At 42.3% G+C, this 15,374-nt stretch overlaps 1 protein-coding gene across 1 annotated transcript in view; it reads left to right on the forward strand.

The window, feature by feature from the left end:
• ECT2L (epithelial cell transforming 2 like) overlaps nucleotides 1-15,374 on the forward strand; it is an 81,433-nt gene that overhangs the window by 48,280 nt on the left and 17,779 nt on the right. The window contains exons 11-15 of the mRNA XM_049654457.1: nucleotides 3,773-3,865; nucleotides 5,883-6,065; nucleotides 7,884-7,987; nucleotides 8,387-8,512; nucleotides 13,161-13,247. Of these exons, the coding sequence (XP_049510414.1) occupies nucleotides 3,773-3,865; nucleotides 5,883-6,065; nucleotides 7,884-7,987; nucleotides 8,387-8,512; nucleotides 13,161-13,247 (593 nt within the window). The remainder of the gene's footprint in view (nucleotides 1-3,772; nucleotides 3,866-5,882; nucleotides 6,066-7,883; nucleotides 7,988-8,386; nucleotides 8,513-13,160; nucleotides 13,248-15,374) is intronic.

Raw genomic sequence — 15,374 nt, forward strand, 5'->3', positions numbered from 1 at the left:
CAGAGATCCGGCATCCGCTAGGACTCTGTATCTCACCACCTTTCACCTCCTCACGGCCGCATTCCTACACTCAGTTCTCTCCGACAGCCTCTACCCTCTTTTATTGGGTCATTCCTATCAAATCAGGATCACCTGTAGCAGCAGCTCCTGTCCTAAAAAGAGAGAGAGACCATAAACTTTCCCTCGCCTATGTACCCTCACCTATATACAGATTATCTCGGTGGTTCTCAAATGTTCATGTGTATTTGAGTCACCTAGAGGTCTTGTGGTTTAAGCATGGGACTCCTGATTTCGGCTCAGGTCATAATCTTACAGTTCATGGGGTCGAGTCCCGTGTGGGGCTCGGCGCTGCCCCTGCAGGGCCTGCTTGGGATTCTCTCTCCCCCACCTCTCTCTATCCCTTCCCCGCTCTCACTCTCAAAGTAAATACATAAGACTTTTTTTTTTTTTTTTTAAGTACGCATTGCTAGACCTTGTCCTAGCATTTCTTACTCAGTAGGTCTGGCGGGGGCCGGGGGCGGGAGGTGCTGGGAATTTTCATTTCTAACAAGTTCCCAGGTGCTGCCGCTCCCGGGGCACGCTGGGAGAAGCACTGGTCTATGCCGAGTACTTCCCTCACCCTTCCTTCGCCCCTCATTTCACGCACGCGGACACTCTTCCTGGAAACTCTCCTCCTTCCCTCCGTTGCCGGAACACCACCCTCTCCCTGTGCTGCCTCTTCCGTCAGCGGGCCCTTCCCGGGGTCCTTTGCCGGCTCCCCGCCCTCGGCGAGCTGCCCGGCCTTTCCCACCACCGCACTCTTTCCCTGGACAACCTCATCCGCTCCCGACTCTACATCCGATCCATGTGCTCGGGACTCCCAAATTTGTGCTTCCGGCTCTGCGATCTCCCAGCTGCACACCCGCAGCTAGCTTGACGTCCTCATACGAATGTTTAGTTTGGGCATCTAGGAGGCATCTCAGAGTTAACATACCTAAAAGGCCGGGTTGCCCCCTCAGCGCCAAACCCCCCCACCTGGCCCGGGATTCCTCGGTTAGGATATCGTCATTCGCTCAGTTGCTTCATAAGCCCAACACCTAAAATTTATCTGTTTTTGGACATTATTTAAACATTTTCAAGCAACTTTACGAAGGTATAAGTGACACCTAATAAACCGTACTATTTAAAGGGTGCAATTGGCCTAATTTTGACATATGGATACTTGCCCTGTGAAACCATAAAACATCAAGATAACGAACCTAGTCACCATCCCCCAAAAAATTTTCTTCATGCCACTCTGTAATTTTTCTCTCCTACTTCTCCCCACCCCCAGCCATGAATCAACTGTCCTACTTTCTTTCACAATATATTCGCTTGTATTTTATAGAATTTTCTATAAATGGAACCATACATACATCGTGCACTCTTTTTTTGTCAGGCTTCTTTCACTCAGAAGAATTATTGTAGATCCATCCATTTGATGCTTGTATCAATGGCCCACTGTTTTTTTATTGCTGGGAATTATTGCATCGTACACATATACCACAGTTTGTTCAGTCACGTGTTGATAGATATTTGAGTTCTTTCCAGTTCCTGGGTCTTACATATAAAGCTGGTATGAGCCTATGTGTGAACATATGCTTTTATTTCTCTGGATAAATACCTAGGAGTAGAACAGCTGGGTCGTATGATCAGTGTTAACTTTTTATATTATTTATTTTGTTAATATTTATTTATTTTTCACACACACACACACACACACACACACACACACACGGAGCGGGGGAGGGGCAGAGAAAGAGGGAGACAGAATCCGAAGCAGGCTCCAGGCTCTGGGCTGTCAGCACAGAGCCCCACGCGGGGCTCGAACCCACAAGCTGTGAGATCATGACCTGAGCTGAGGTCGGATGCTCAACCAACTGAGCCACCCAGGCGCCCCTGGTGTTAACTTTTTAAACAGCGGCTAAGCTGTTTTCCAAAGTGGTTGTAGAATTTTTCATTTCCACTGGCAGTGTATGAGAACTTGAGTTGTGTAGCACCCCCACGCTGGGTACGTAGTCTCCTTAAATTTAGCCATTTGTGTGGGTGTGCAGTAGTATTTCATTGTGGTTTTAGTTTGTATTTTCCTAATGACCAATAATACTGAACATATTTTCATGTGCTTATTTGCCATTCATTTGTCTTCCTTGCTGCAGTGTCTGTTCAAATCGTTTGCTCATTTTTCAAATTAGGTTGTTTGTTGTCTTACTGAGAACTCTGTATGTAGTCTAGAAAACTGATTTGCAAATATTTCCTCCCACCCTGGGACTTATCTTTTCCTTCTCTGAACAATCCCTTTTGAAGAGATGAAGTTCTTAATTTTTGTGAAGTCAAATTTGTTTTTTTTTTCTTTTATAGAGTATGCTTTCAGTGTCATATCTGAAAACTCTTTACCCAACTCAAGTTCACAAGACTTTCTCCTATGCTTTCTTCTAAATTATTTATTGTTTTGACTTTTAGGTTTCTGATTCATTGATTTGTTTATTTTACATAGTGTTAAAGGTACAGGTTGAAGTTTTGTGGGTTTTTTTCCTTAACATATGGATATCTCATTTTTCCACCGCCATTTCTTGTAAAGACCGTCCTTTTCTCCGTGCCTTCCTTTTGCATCTTTGTTGAAATCAGTTGAGCACATATATGTAGGTATACCTATGGACTCTATTGATTTCGCTGGACCATGTGTCAGTTAAAAGATTAGACCCCAGTAGGGCTTCCTGGGTGGCTCAGTTAGCTAAGCACCCAACCCTAGATTTTGGCTCAGGTCATGATCTCGTGGTTTGTGAGACTGAGCCCCACATCAGGCTCTGTGCTATCAGCACGAAGCCTGCTTGGGATTCTCTCTTTTCTTCTGTCTCTCTGCCCCTCACCCTCTCCCTCTCTCTCTCAAAAGCGAATATATAGGGGCGCCTGGGTGGCTCGGTCGGTTGGGCGTCCGACTTCAGCTCAGGTCATGATCTCACTGCCCGTGAGTTCGAGCCCCGCGTCAGGCTCTGTGCTGACAGCCAGGAGCTCAGAGCCTGGAGCCTGTTTCAGATTCTGTGTCTCCCTCTCTCTCTGCCCCTCCCGTTCATGCTCTGTCTCTCTCTGTCTCAAAAATAAATAAACGTTGAAAAGCGAATATATAAACTTAAAAAACAAAGACTAGACCCCAGTAAACGAAAGACATCCCAACCTTTCAGTCACTGCCATCTTTTTCCAAACAATTGAAACAGTTTGGAGTAATTTGTTTATTCTTAGACCACAAAGAGTTAAAATATATAGCCCAATATATTAGTTTCATTCAAAGTAACTCACTCTATGTGCTGAATTTAATAATTCCATCTTTATGCTGTGTCACTGAAGAAGGGGTGAAATTAGTGCCATACTTAATTTTGACCACTGTTTTTAAGTTTCAACAGTTTTAAGTCTGTATTCTTACAATGAGACTTCTCCTTTGAGTCAAACTATTTTCGAAAATGTATGTAGACTTTTCTCTGCCTTTGGCCTGAGTATTCTGAATTTGAAAATAAGCACCAGGTCAAACCCCATGCCATCTGTCTCCACCCTGTTGTGTAGTCCCCATAGATTAAGTGTTTGGACCTCGGCACTTAGGGGTGAGCTGTGAAGCGTTTGTGGACTGTTCCATGAGGGATTTGGATCGAAGACGAGAAGTCCTCGCGGCCTTTCTTGGCCAGCTTAGTGCTCCTAAGTAATACTTAACTGTTCCAAGGCAAAACCTGTGAGTAAACTAATGACAGTATTTTTGACTGCGCAGAGGCAGGAATAGAAGTTCTTTCTCAGCTGTCTCAGCTAACTGGCACGTTCTTTACTGCCCCCACTGGGATTGCAACTGGCTCTTACCAACACAGTAAGTACACGGAGGCTGACCACAGTGCCCGGTAACATCCACCAACTCCAGGGTCACCAAAAGACACAGCACAGCTAATAATACCGGTTCTGACTCATGTCAATTACTGTCTTCCATTCCTTCTCTGAAGGAATGCTGTCGCTATTCAAACTATGTTATTGCCTGGTGCTCAGTCATTTGCTTAGAAAGGGGTTGTTTATTGCAGATATTCGCTTCAAACCATCATGTGGACAAACTCTATTGAAAACATCATGTTTTTAAATATATAATTTATTGTCGAGTTAGCTAACATACAGCGTATACGGTGTGCTCTTGGCTTCGGGAGTAGATTCCCGTGATTCATCACTTACATACAACACCCAGTGCTCATCCCAACAAGTGCCCTCCTCAATGCCCATCACCGATTTTCCCCCCCCCCCCCCCCTGCTCTCCCACTCCCTTCCACTCTCAGTTTGTTCTCTGCATTTAAATGTCTCTTACGGTTTGTCTCCCTCTCTGTTTGTGACTCTATATATATTTTTTCATTCCTTTCCCCCATGGTCTTCTGTTAAGTTTTTCAACTTCCACATGTGAGTGAAAACATGATTGTCTGTCTTTCTCTGGCTGACTTATTTCACTCAGCATAATACCCTCCAGTTCCATCCACGCTGTTGCAAATGGCAGGATTTCATTCTTTTTCATTGCTGAGTGAGTATTCCAGTGTATATATAAACCACATCTTCTTGATCTATTCATCGGTTGATGCACATTTGGGAAAACGTCACTTTTAACAGTTAAACATGTATAGTTGCTGATCTAGAGAAATAATAAAGAATAATTCTTCTTAGTGAGATATAATCAATATAGTGTCATTGGGAAATAAGAATTCAGCTATAAAGTGATGGTGAAGGGGCTTGCTCAGGTTCCAATTCAACTGCATTACCTGAGAGGAAAAACAAAGAGAAAATACATCTGCGAGCAAAATTTGATTTAGATACTAAAAGTTGCAAATATTGAATCTAAATGTGACATTGGCTGACCAGCAAGAGGACCACATTGCTCTGCTACAGTAATGGTAATATAATCATTTCCCCCTTTAAAACTCCCTGGCCTCCTATTACCTGGGGTTTGGGGCCACGTAGAAACCATGTAAAGCATGACTTCTCTAATGCCAGATGCCAAAAGACTTTCGAGCCTGGGAAAAACTGGCATGATTGGAACTTGTAAGGGACAAGTTTCCACATATCTACAGAAAGCACATTGGCCTGATAGATTTTTGTAGCAGAACTCACTCGTTCACTTTAGTTTGTATCACTGCATTGCCATGTGAAAGCATATGGGGCCTTATGGAGAGGGGACATCAGCCTGCACACACTGTTCTTTCTGGGGAAGCTTTTCTTCTTTTTCTCCTCCTCTGTCTCCTCTGCCTTCTGTTCGTCCTCCTTTTCCCTCTCTTCTTCTTAGTTTTCTTCTAGGAAAACATCTTATACAGAGTTGTACATGTCTATCAATAAAAATGAGGGACAGGAATCAAATAAGGCTACCTATCCATTCGGGACAGAAAATCAGATTTAACATGCCACAGTATCATTCAGTAATTGATTTTCGAGGAGAGAACTCTCTTAAGCACCCATTGCAGTTTTATAGAGAGATTTATAGAGAGAGAGCAACTCGACATGATGTAAGAAAGCTAGAGGGTTGGCGAGCCCAAGATGACTCTGGATGGCATGATGGGGAAGCCAGGCCGAGTGGGATTTTCTTGTATGTTCATTTTTAGGATGTAAAGCAAAGTCAGTATATTCTTACCCAGATGGCCACTCTGCTTCCTGATCTACAAATCCAGCGGCTACTTAATTTTGTTTTCAAATATAACATGTCAGCCTTATCTATCAAAGAATAGATAGGTATTTGAAATTATTCATTGTGTGCTTCTTGAGTTTGTAATTTTACCTTTGAAAGGAGACCATGGGTATTTATCTTAGTCTTCTAAGGAGAAAGATATTAAGCCTGCAATAATAAAAGGAGAAAATACTGTCAGTTCTCAGTGATTGGCTGGGACGACCGTGGGAAAGGGATCCCTTTGGCATCTACTTCAGTGAGTCAAAGCTGCAGATGTGGTCCAGCCTCGCGGACTTTCTGGAAGACACCTTGAAATCAGTAAGGAAACAGTTAAGTCCTCTCTTCAAGGAGTTGCGAAAGAACATCAGTGCCAAGATAGTAGGTAAGAACTCTTGCTACTTTTGTTGCAGGTGAGTTATGAGGCTCGTTCTGCTTCCAGAGCAAATACAAGTTTAGGAATGGCTCAAGCAAAAGTTGACCTTTGCACCTGTTCAGTAAAACTTGATTCCCTTTGTCCTTCATTATCTCCTTTCGAATGTAAGGAATAGCCAATGAGAGCAAATATGTTCATCTTCAAAATGCTGAAGCTAGTTCATTTTAAATGAAACCATCTTACTAATCCTGTGCCAGGCGGTTGTCGACCTACACAAAACTCACTAAGTGTTTGCTAGGCCAGAGGGCTCTGCCCTTTTCCCCACCACAATCTGCTCTAAAAGGTAAGCTCCTCTTAGACACAGCACCCGTTACTTAAATTGTTCTGGGGTGGTGTTCTATTTATTTTCTATATAAAATACTCAATTTGGTGATGGGCTCCATGGTCCTCCGCTGAGCCTACTGGCATCACTGAATTTATTTTCCCATCCACACTCCTTACTCATGACTGATTTATCACAATAGAGTCTTGGAAACAGTTTTCTGTATTGGACCTTCCCCTAAGTCAATCCTTCCTTTAAAATGAGGGGTTTTTTGGGGGTTTGTTTTGTTTGTTTATCATCTGGGTAAATGACCACCCTCCCATCTTTAACTACCTATTCAATTTCTCCCTAACTGTTCCCATCTACCTTAAACACCCCTGAAATCAAGCCAGTAGTTAGTTGTGTCTTACTTCTTCCTTCCCTTCCCTGCCCTGTTTCTTATTGATGTCTTTTGCCACAATAACTGTCTGTACAAGAGCCATAAAACACAGCTATACATGTAGATATTTTATGTCAATATATGTTCTGCATCTCTTTACATCAATGCCTCCAAAACAGGGCAAAACTGGGAGTGCTATTCTTGGTTTTATGTACTATCCACTTGACCACATTTAGTGGATGTTCAGCCAATACTGAAAAATGGTTATGAGGCTATAAATAGGGAGAAATTATTTCTCCTGGTTTTTTCATAGGTATTAAGCACCAAAAAGAAAAGTGAGAAAGTTAGCTTTTTCAAGATAGAAGAATTTTTTTTAATGTTTACTTATTTATTTATTTATTTTGAGAGAGAGAGAGAGAGAGAGAGAGAGAGAGCACACGCAGCAGAGAGGCAGAAAGAGAGGGAGGGAGGATCCCAAGCAGGCTCCATGCTGTCAGCACAGAACTTGATGTGGGGCTTGATCCCACGAACTGTGAGATCATGACCTGAGCCAAGATCAAGAGTTGGACACTTAATCGACCGAGCCACCCAGGTGTACCAAGAGAGAAGAATTTTTAAATAATATTTGTAAGCAAGAAGAAGTTAAATGGAATAAAATCATTTTCACATAAATGTATGTTGTTCAAAACACTAAAAAACATAAAAGATGTCTGTGTAACTATGTTTGTATGTCATTTCCTGTAGACTTAAAGTATTTATGTACTTGAGCACATAGATAAAGGGGAGTGAGGAGACATTTTGGGTGGGATTGAGAATCTAAAATTTAAACTTACAAGATTTATTTTCACATGTTCCCTCCTTATTGCCCAATTTATATATTCTATTTAATATCAGCCTTACCAGGATGGGTACTTTTTCATATGCTGCACATTTGGTTACTCTTGGTCAATTTATATAAGATGATGTCCATGGGGGGTAGATAGCCCCCATGGCATAGTGGAATTTTACTTTTTATTCTTCACATTGTTATCCACTAAAAAGCAAGGGTGAGGATTGAATTGTTTTCTGCTTGATCACATCTCTTACGTAAATTAATTACAAGGCAGATGGCCTTATATATTCGCAGGGCAATTCATGTTTGACCACATGAGTGTGGCTAACATTCTGAATAACCAAGAAATTGCACAAGCTCTGGCAGATGGACTGATGGAACTTTCAAAAGATAATTCTGTAAGTGTTTCTTCAAAGAAAGCCAACCTTTTTCTTTTTTTTTTTCAAAGAAAGCCAACTTTAAAAACCCAATACTTAAATACATTTTTAGTTTGCATTGATTTTTTTTTAACCATATTATCCCTTTGTATGAACAGTTCCTCTGAGAGATTATATCGGGTTGTAAAACACAGCCACTGAGAGATCCTGGACAATAAGAGAACCAAAATTAACTACAAAGTACCATTTACGGATTCTAGTTGAATAATACTTACTTTGTTTCCTAGACTTAAATTAATTGGGTAGAAAGAAGACAACGCTGCTCTTTTCTGCTACACTTTGATCGACCTGTATTTCAGATGAATGTTTTAATTGGAATTTCTTTCTTTTTTTCTTCTGGTGGGGGGTTGATTTTTTTAGGACAAACCTCTGGAATTTTTGTCAAATTTTCTGCTGAAGAAAAGTAGTAAAGAAAGCAAGGATTTCGGAGAAGATGTTATTCTGACAAAATGTGACCCAAAAGCAACATTCGATTTATTCATGAAGGTAAGGTTATTGCTGTGCTGTTAGACACAGGTGGTTAAGAAATTCATACACAGTAATGATAATTCTACTTGGAAAGCTTTCAACTTGTCATTTTTCCTACGAATTTCCTTTTCATGGATTATTATTAAAAAAGGGTGTTTTGTAGTTTCCTAATGAGAGTGAAGCCACTTAATACGGGAAGCTGCACTCCTTGACTAGAGAGACACGGTCTGGGCCCCGGGAACAGAGTCCATCATTTGCATTAAGCAGCTCGCTCAGTGGAGTCCTGAGATTGATTCGAGAGAAAACTTAAGAAAAAATTTTTTTCAACGTTTATTCATTTTTGAGAGACAGAGCAAGAGCAGGACTGGGCAGAGAGAGAGGGAGACACAGAATCCGAAGCAGGCTCCGGGCTCTGAGCTGTCCGCACAGAGCTCGACGCGGGGCTCGAACTCACAGACTGCGAGATCATGACCTGAGCTGAAGTTGGACGCTTAATAACCACTCGCTGGGTGAGCCACCCAGACGCCCCAAGAAAATGGTTTCATTTGCAATCCAGGACACTTTTTTTTTTTTTTAAATAAAAGTAGGATGTGTTCTTTTCTTAGTTGAAATTCAGATTCATAAAAGGAAAAAAAGGTGGGTTTGAAGCCAGTTCTTCAAGCAAACAAGAATAATTTTGCCAGAACTATGTTCAGAATCCACCCATTCTTGGTTCAGTGAAATAATACGGATTCGGGAAATACGGAAAACTGCATTGTCATTCAGAGAGCTGGTTTCTAAGAAAATATCACTTCAGATGATGTCCATAGAATGTCACGTGATGCCCATAGAAAAATCACCTCTTGCTTCAAGGCTGGGGACACCACCCCAAACACAAACTCACCATGGAGACTGTTAGTGAGAATAGACCTGTGAGTTCTATCAAGCAGGCAAATAACAGGCTATTAACCTGCTATTCTGGAAGCCTCTCTTCACACTTCTTTGTGGACAGCACAGTGGAGGAGAGGCAACCACGGAGGACCTTCTGGCAGCAGCGTCCCCTCTGCCAAGTCCCCAGATTGCTCAGCAAAATGAAAGCCGTGCAGTTATGCACACGCACCCCTTGGTTGTTACCAGAGCAGGACCCTTGGTTTAACCTGCCCCCCCACCCCCACGAAGTGACTTATTCTTCTCAAGCACAAGCTTCCTTTCGAAGAAGAGTCTTAACACATTTTCAGGGACATCTAAGCCTTTTATAGGTCAGAGCCCTGCTTCCCTCATGCCCCATCTCTGAATCTGTCTTTTCAAAAGACTCTTGCAGACCACGCATTAGTCAGGTTCTCCAGAGAACCAGAAGTAATAGGAGATATATATACATACATACGTATATATGTATTGTGTATACATGTATATATATATGTGTATATATATGTATATATGTGTATATATGTATATACATATATAATATTTAATTTAATTTTAATATATATTATGTCTAATATATCTAATATGTATATTTATCCGCACTGTCAGCACAGAGCCCAGTGTGGGGCTTGAACCCACAAATTGTGAGATTGTGACCTGAATGGAAATCAATAGTTGGACGCTTCACTGACTGAGCCACCCAGGCGCCCCTAAACATCTAATCACTTTAATAAAATAACACAGAATGTTTGGACTTCAAGTTGCCTCATTGCTGGAAAGCAGGCCTGCTAATGTCACATCACCTGCCAGTAATAGAAGTACAGAATCGGAAGACTCAATGCCTAGAAATTTCCTTGATTTAAAACAAAAATCAAATTAGGAAAAATATATGTTACATTCTTATTTGGTTTTCTGTTGTTTACTACTTAAGAGTTTGTGCACAAACCCCATGAAACAAAGTTGGGGACTTCCAGGAAGAGAAACCACGGCTTAAACATAGGTGTGGAATTAGGATACAATAGAGAAATTGAGTTTCTCCACACATCGGAGTTTATTTTTTAAACTGTAGATATTGGGGTGTCTGGGTAGCTCAGCGTCTGATTTTTTCTCTCCGTTCAGGTCCTGAGCTCGGGCTCCTGAGTTCAAGCCTTGCATTGGACTCCATGCTGGGCATGGAGCCTACTTAAAAATCGGCAAATACATAAATAATAAAGAAACTGTAGATATTTGTCCTGAAGAACACACAAACTTAACAGCCATAGGAATGGAAAATAACGGTTTCTGCTGAGATAATTGTTTTAGACCATTCCATAGGGGATTCTGTAAGAGGACTTGCCTGCCAAATCCAGGAGCAGACACACACACACACACACACACACACACAGAGCCGTGCCTGAAGGTATGACCGGGCAGGGCCTACCCTCCATCCAGATGGCCCAGACTCTGCCCATATATGTATATACAGATAGAGGTATATGCACATGTCTGTCTGTCTGTCTGTCTACTACCATCTGTCCAATCAGATCCTATCTGTCTCACTGGGCAGTAGTGACTCACTCTAGTGTTTACACTGATACTATACAACCATGGCAACAGGTTACAAGCAGACCCGTGGTTGTTCCTGAGTTCTACCTGTCAGTTTCACAGCTATTTCTGCCCCTAATTCAGGCACTGAGTGTCTTGTGGGAGAAGCATCGGCAAAATCTGGAAAAGGCAAACAAGGCAGGAAAGTTCCTACCATGTCATCAGTGGCCTCCCTTATATGTCACAGAGAGAGCCAAGGCACAGGCCCACCAGCCCCAAACAGTAGTTTCCTTATAAATGTGCCAAGTGTGTTGCCCTCGTCACTTCCTCCGAGTTCATCCCTAAAAAGAAAATAAGGGATGATGTCTTAAATTTAAAAATCGTCTCTAAAACGTAACGAAATTATACGTATCGTATACAGTGAGAAAACTTGTTCTTTTTAGATTCAAACAAAATTCACACGCCAAAGCAACTTGCTATCCACAAAGAAAAATTGATGCTTAATAAAAGTGGCTGCTGCTGAGCCAGAGGTGAAGCAAAGCCCCAGTGTGAGTGAACAGGTTCTCTACAACCAGGGTGGTCCGGGGGGCCGTGCAGAAGCACTCGTGCGAGCCTGCACAATGGGATGATGTCCCGGGTGAGGCGGTCTCCCTTATATGTGAGATCCACAGACGATTCTGTCCCGTTTCGATTCTCTTAACCTTGGGCCAGTTTGAGTATCGTTCTCATTGCATGTCTGCAGCCACGTCTATCTTTACAACTATTGGTGTCATTGTCACCACTGACAGCTTGAAGTCATCATGTCTCTATTAAATCACCATCACTGCTGTTTATGCTGAAAGAAGAGAGTGTGTTCCATTCATAGAAACTTTGATTTTGCCAAGATTCAAAGTAGATTCCTGCCCCCCTCCCCACCCCCAGCAGAAGTATAAACACATGGCAGGCTAACAGGGGACATCCACAAATGGGGGAAGCAAAAGAAATGGTGGAAAGACTCTGGGGCGGCTGCGAAGTGCACAGGCTCAGGTGGGACCTCTGCAAACCGGGGAGAAGCCAGCTGACTGCAGCTGGGGGACCAGGGCTCTTACTTCAGGTAGCCATAAAGAACGGCTGCAGTTACAAAACAAAAATTCCTTTTGCCTGAGTAGAATAAGGCAAAAACCAAAAAAAAAAAAAAAAAAAAAAACAAAAAAAAAAAACAAACCAAAAACAAAGTCTTGGTTATACATTGATTTTTTTCTTTTTCCCACTCTCGCCATAGAACTCAAGGGGTTACCATGAGTAGTTTTATCTTTGACTAGGAAAGGCAGCAGTGATGAGCAGGAATCATCCTTACCTCTCACCACAAACCCGGGACCATTGTTCCCTTGCTAGGGAGGACCCTGCGGGCAGCAGGTGGGACTTTTTTTTGTTTTTCGATGTGCTACTTTATATGAAAGCCACAAGGGAACATGAAGAAGGAATAAGCTATATTTAAATGTGGAAACAGGTTCTAGAGAGAGCATGTGGATTGTTTCTGACACGTTTTTCATTAGAGTAAAAAAAGGGTGGATTTTACAAAGTGCTGTGCCCTTTTTCTTCTGGCCACTTTATTATTTTTTCTAATGTTTACTGATTTATTTTTGAGAGAGAAGGGAGAGAGTGAGAGCAGGGGAGGGGCAGAGAGAGAATCCCAAGCAGGGTCCCCGCTGTCAGCGCAGGGCCCATCGCAGGCTGGATCCCATGACCCCGGGATCAGGGCCTGAGCCAAAACCAAGAGTCAGACACTTGACCAACTGAGCCACCCAGATGTCCCTTCTGTTAACTTTTAAGATAAGCCATTTGTCCTCAACTGACAAATGACAGCAGAATTGAGGCAGAGGCCTGGAATGTGTGGGATTCCTCGTGCCTCAGTGAGCAGATAAGCCCCCCCCCACCCCCCACTCGCCCCCCCCCCCCCCCCGCCTCAAGGAGCAGGGTCTCTCTCCTGCCTCCCAGGGAGAAGGGGGGCTGCACTGAATTCAGTTTCTCAAGTATAATGTAGTTCCTAGGAAGCTAAAGTTTACTTTTTTTAACATCAGATTTAATTTAAGAGAGTCATCAACTGTGTCATGTGCTTAGTTCATTGTGTCTGGGGAGCACCGTGGTTGGGGCTGAAGGCAGACAGCTACTGAAAGCCTCCCGTAGGCACAGCACCCACTGGGCATTCAGACATCCCAAGGCCTGCCTCCAAATAATCAAGTCTGCATTTAATCCTCAGGAAAGAAATGTTAGACAAGACAACCCTCAGGATGCAGAATCAAGTCTCAGCAAAAACGATCTAAATTTTGAGACGCTGGTTAAGCTGGTAAGCCAATGATTATATAGTAAGAATTCTCCATTGTTTTGCTCCTGACCCCCCCCCCCCAAAAAAAAAAGGCGTCAGCCTTTATTCTGGTTCTTTTTTCTTGACAGTTTCCCTTAGGGGGGAAAAACCTTAAATATAAGTGAGGGAATCCAACAGGTAGATTTTTCTTTTGAATATGTCCTGGTCTGAAAAGAAATTAACCAAGAAATGAACCAATTAACATCTTGGGAGCAAGAGCCATCTCTGTGCTACTCTGATTTTTTTTTTTCTTTCCTTTTCCTCTAAAAAAATTTTTTTAAAAAAAAATTAGAGAGAGAGAGGGAGACACAGAATCCGAAGCAGGCTCCAGGCTCTGAGCTGTCAGCACAGAGCCCAACCCAGGGCTCTGGGCTAGAGCCCATGAACAATGAGATCATGACCTGAGCCCAAGTCCAACATTTAATGACTGAGCCACCCAGACACCCTACTCTGATTTTCTAATATGACAGGAGGACAGCATTTAGAGAAATGGCACATGGACATAAAGCTTCACAGTTTCTAAATGACCCACCAACTCGTAGTCTGACTTCGAAGGCTGACTATAACATTCAGGGCCCTGTCTTTCTGTTTCCAAAGGGGAGGACGTGGAGGAGGTCGAGGTTGGTCCCATCCTGCCCTAACACACAGCACACACAAGCCGCTTTGCCTTTCTTCATCCCACGTTCGCAAATTCATCCTGTTTTCCTTTTCACAATCCCTTAAGGTAGATGTGAGCGACCACATTTTGTAGATGAGGAACTACGGTTAGAACACTTAAATGACTTCCTTAAAGTCACACTGCCTGCCGAGAAAGAAACTTGAATCCCACAGCCCTGAGCTCAACCGTGGAGTTCCTTTCCAAGCCTGGCCATGCTCTGGGGAATCCACCTGCCACAGTGTTGCCCGTGTGGACCTCATGGCGTGGGTGCTCGCTCACCCTCGGGTACACCCCCCCGGAATCACCAGGGAGAAGGGGGTTCACATAGCGCCATGAATATGAGAGTATCTCATCTCACTGTTGGTCACAACACCTGACAATGGTTTTAAGACAATAGGTTTGACAACTGAAACCTTAATTTAAAATGATTAATATACACAATGGAATACTACGTGGCAATGAGAAAGAATGAAATATGGCCTTTTGTAGCAACGTGGATGGAACTGGAGAGTGTGATGCTAAGTGAAATAAGCCATACAGAGAAAGACAGATACCATATGGTTTCACTCTTATGTGGATCCTGAGAAACTTAACAGAAACCCATGGGGGAGGGGAAGGGAAAAAAAAAAAAAAAAAGAGGTTAGAGTGGAAGAGAGCCAAAGCATAAGAGACTCTTAAAAACTGAGAACAAACTGAGGGTTGATGGGGGTGGGAGGGAGGGGAGGGTGGGTGATGGGTATTGAGGAGGGCACCTTTTGGGATGAGCACTGGGTGTAGTATGGAAACCAATTTGACAATAAATTTCATATATTGAAAAAAAAATAAAAATAAATAAATAAATCAAAAAAAATCAAATGATTAAAAATATTGGAGAACTCCAATATTTTAAAAACATTTGTACACATAAGAGTATAATACGGGCTCCAAGCCAGCTGCCAGGTGGGGCTATAAATGTATTTTTTTTTTTAACTCATTAGGAATGTCTAAATGGGTATGATATAGATAGATAGATCGATCCTGTGTTTGAAAGATAAAACTTTACCAAAACAGTGTGTTTATAGTATTTCATAGAGTGAGTTTTCTGGTTTTTCTCTTACATTTACTTTATATTTGAATTCTGGTTCATGAAGTTATGGTTGATTTGTTTTGGGCAAAGATCACATGGCATTACACTTCGTATTGTTATATTTCATTTGGGGCGGTGTGGGGCATCCGAGGGCTAAAGGGAGAAGGAGAAATTGCGTTCTAAGAGTATTAATAGTTCTAGGCTCAAACACAAGGCCATTGCATTTTTAAAAATTAAATATTTTCATTGTTTTCTATTGTAAGGATACTCATTTTCCAACTTTTGAAAAGTACGGATAGAAGAGAAAGAATTAGTCCCAGCACTGAAAATTAATTTGGAAGCAGATTAATTGATAGGAGGGTTAGCTCATTTCAGTTCTTCTGTC

The sequence above is a fragment of the Panthera uncia genome (genome assembly GCF_023721935.1).
Source record: "Panthera uncia isolate 11264 chromosome B2 unlocalized genomic scaffold, Puncia_PCG_1.0 HiC_scaffold_24, whole genome shotgun sequence".
Lineage (NCBI taxonomy): Eukaryota > Metazoa > Chordata > Mammalia > Carnivora > Felidae > Panthera > Panthera uncia.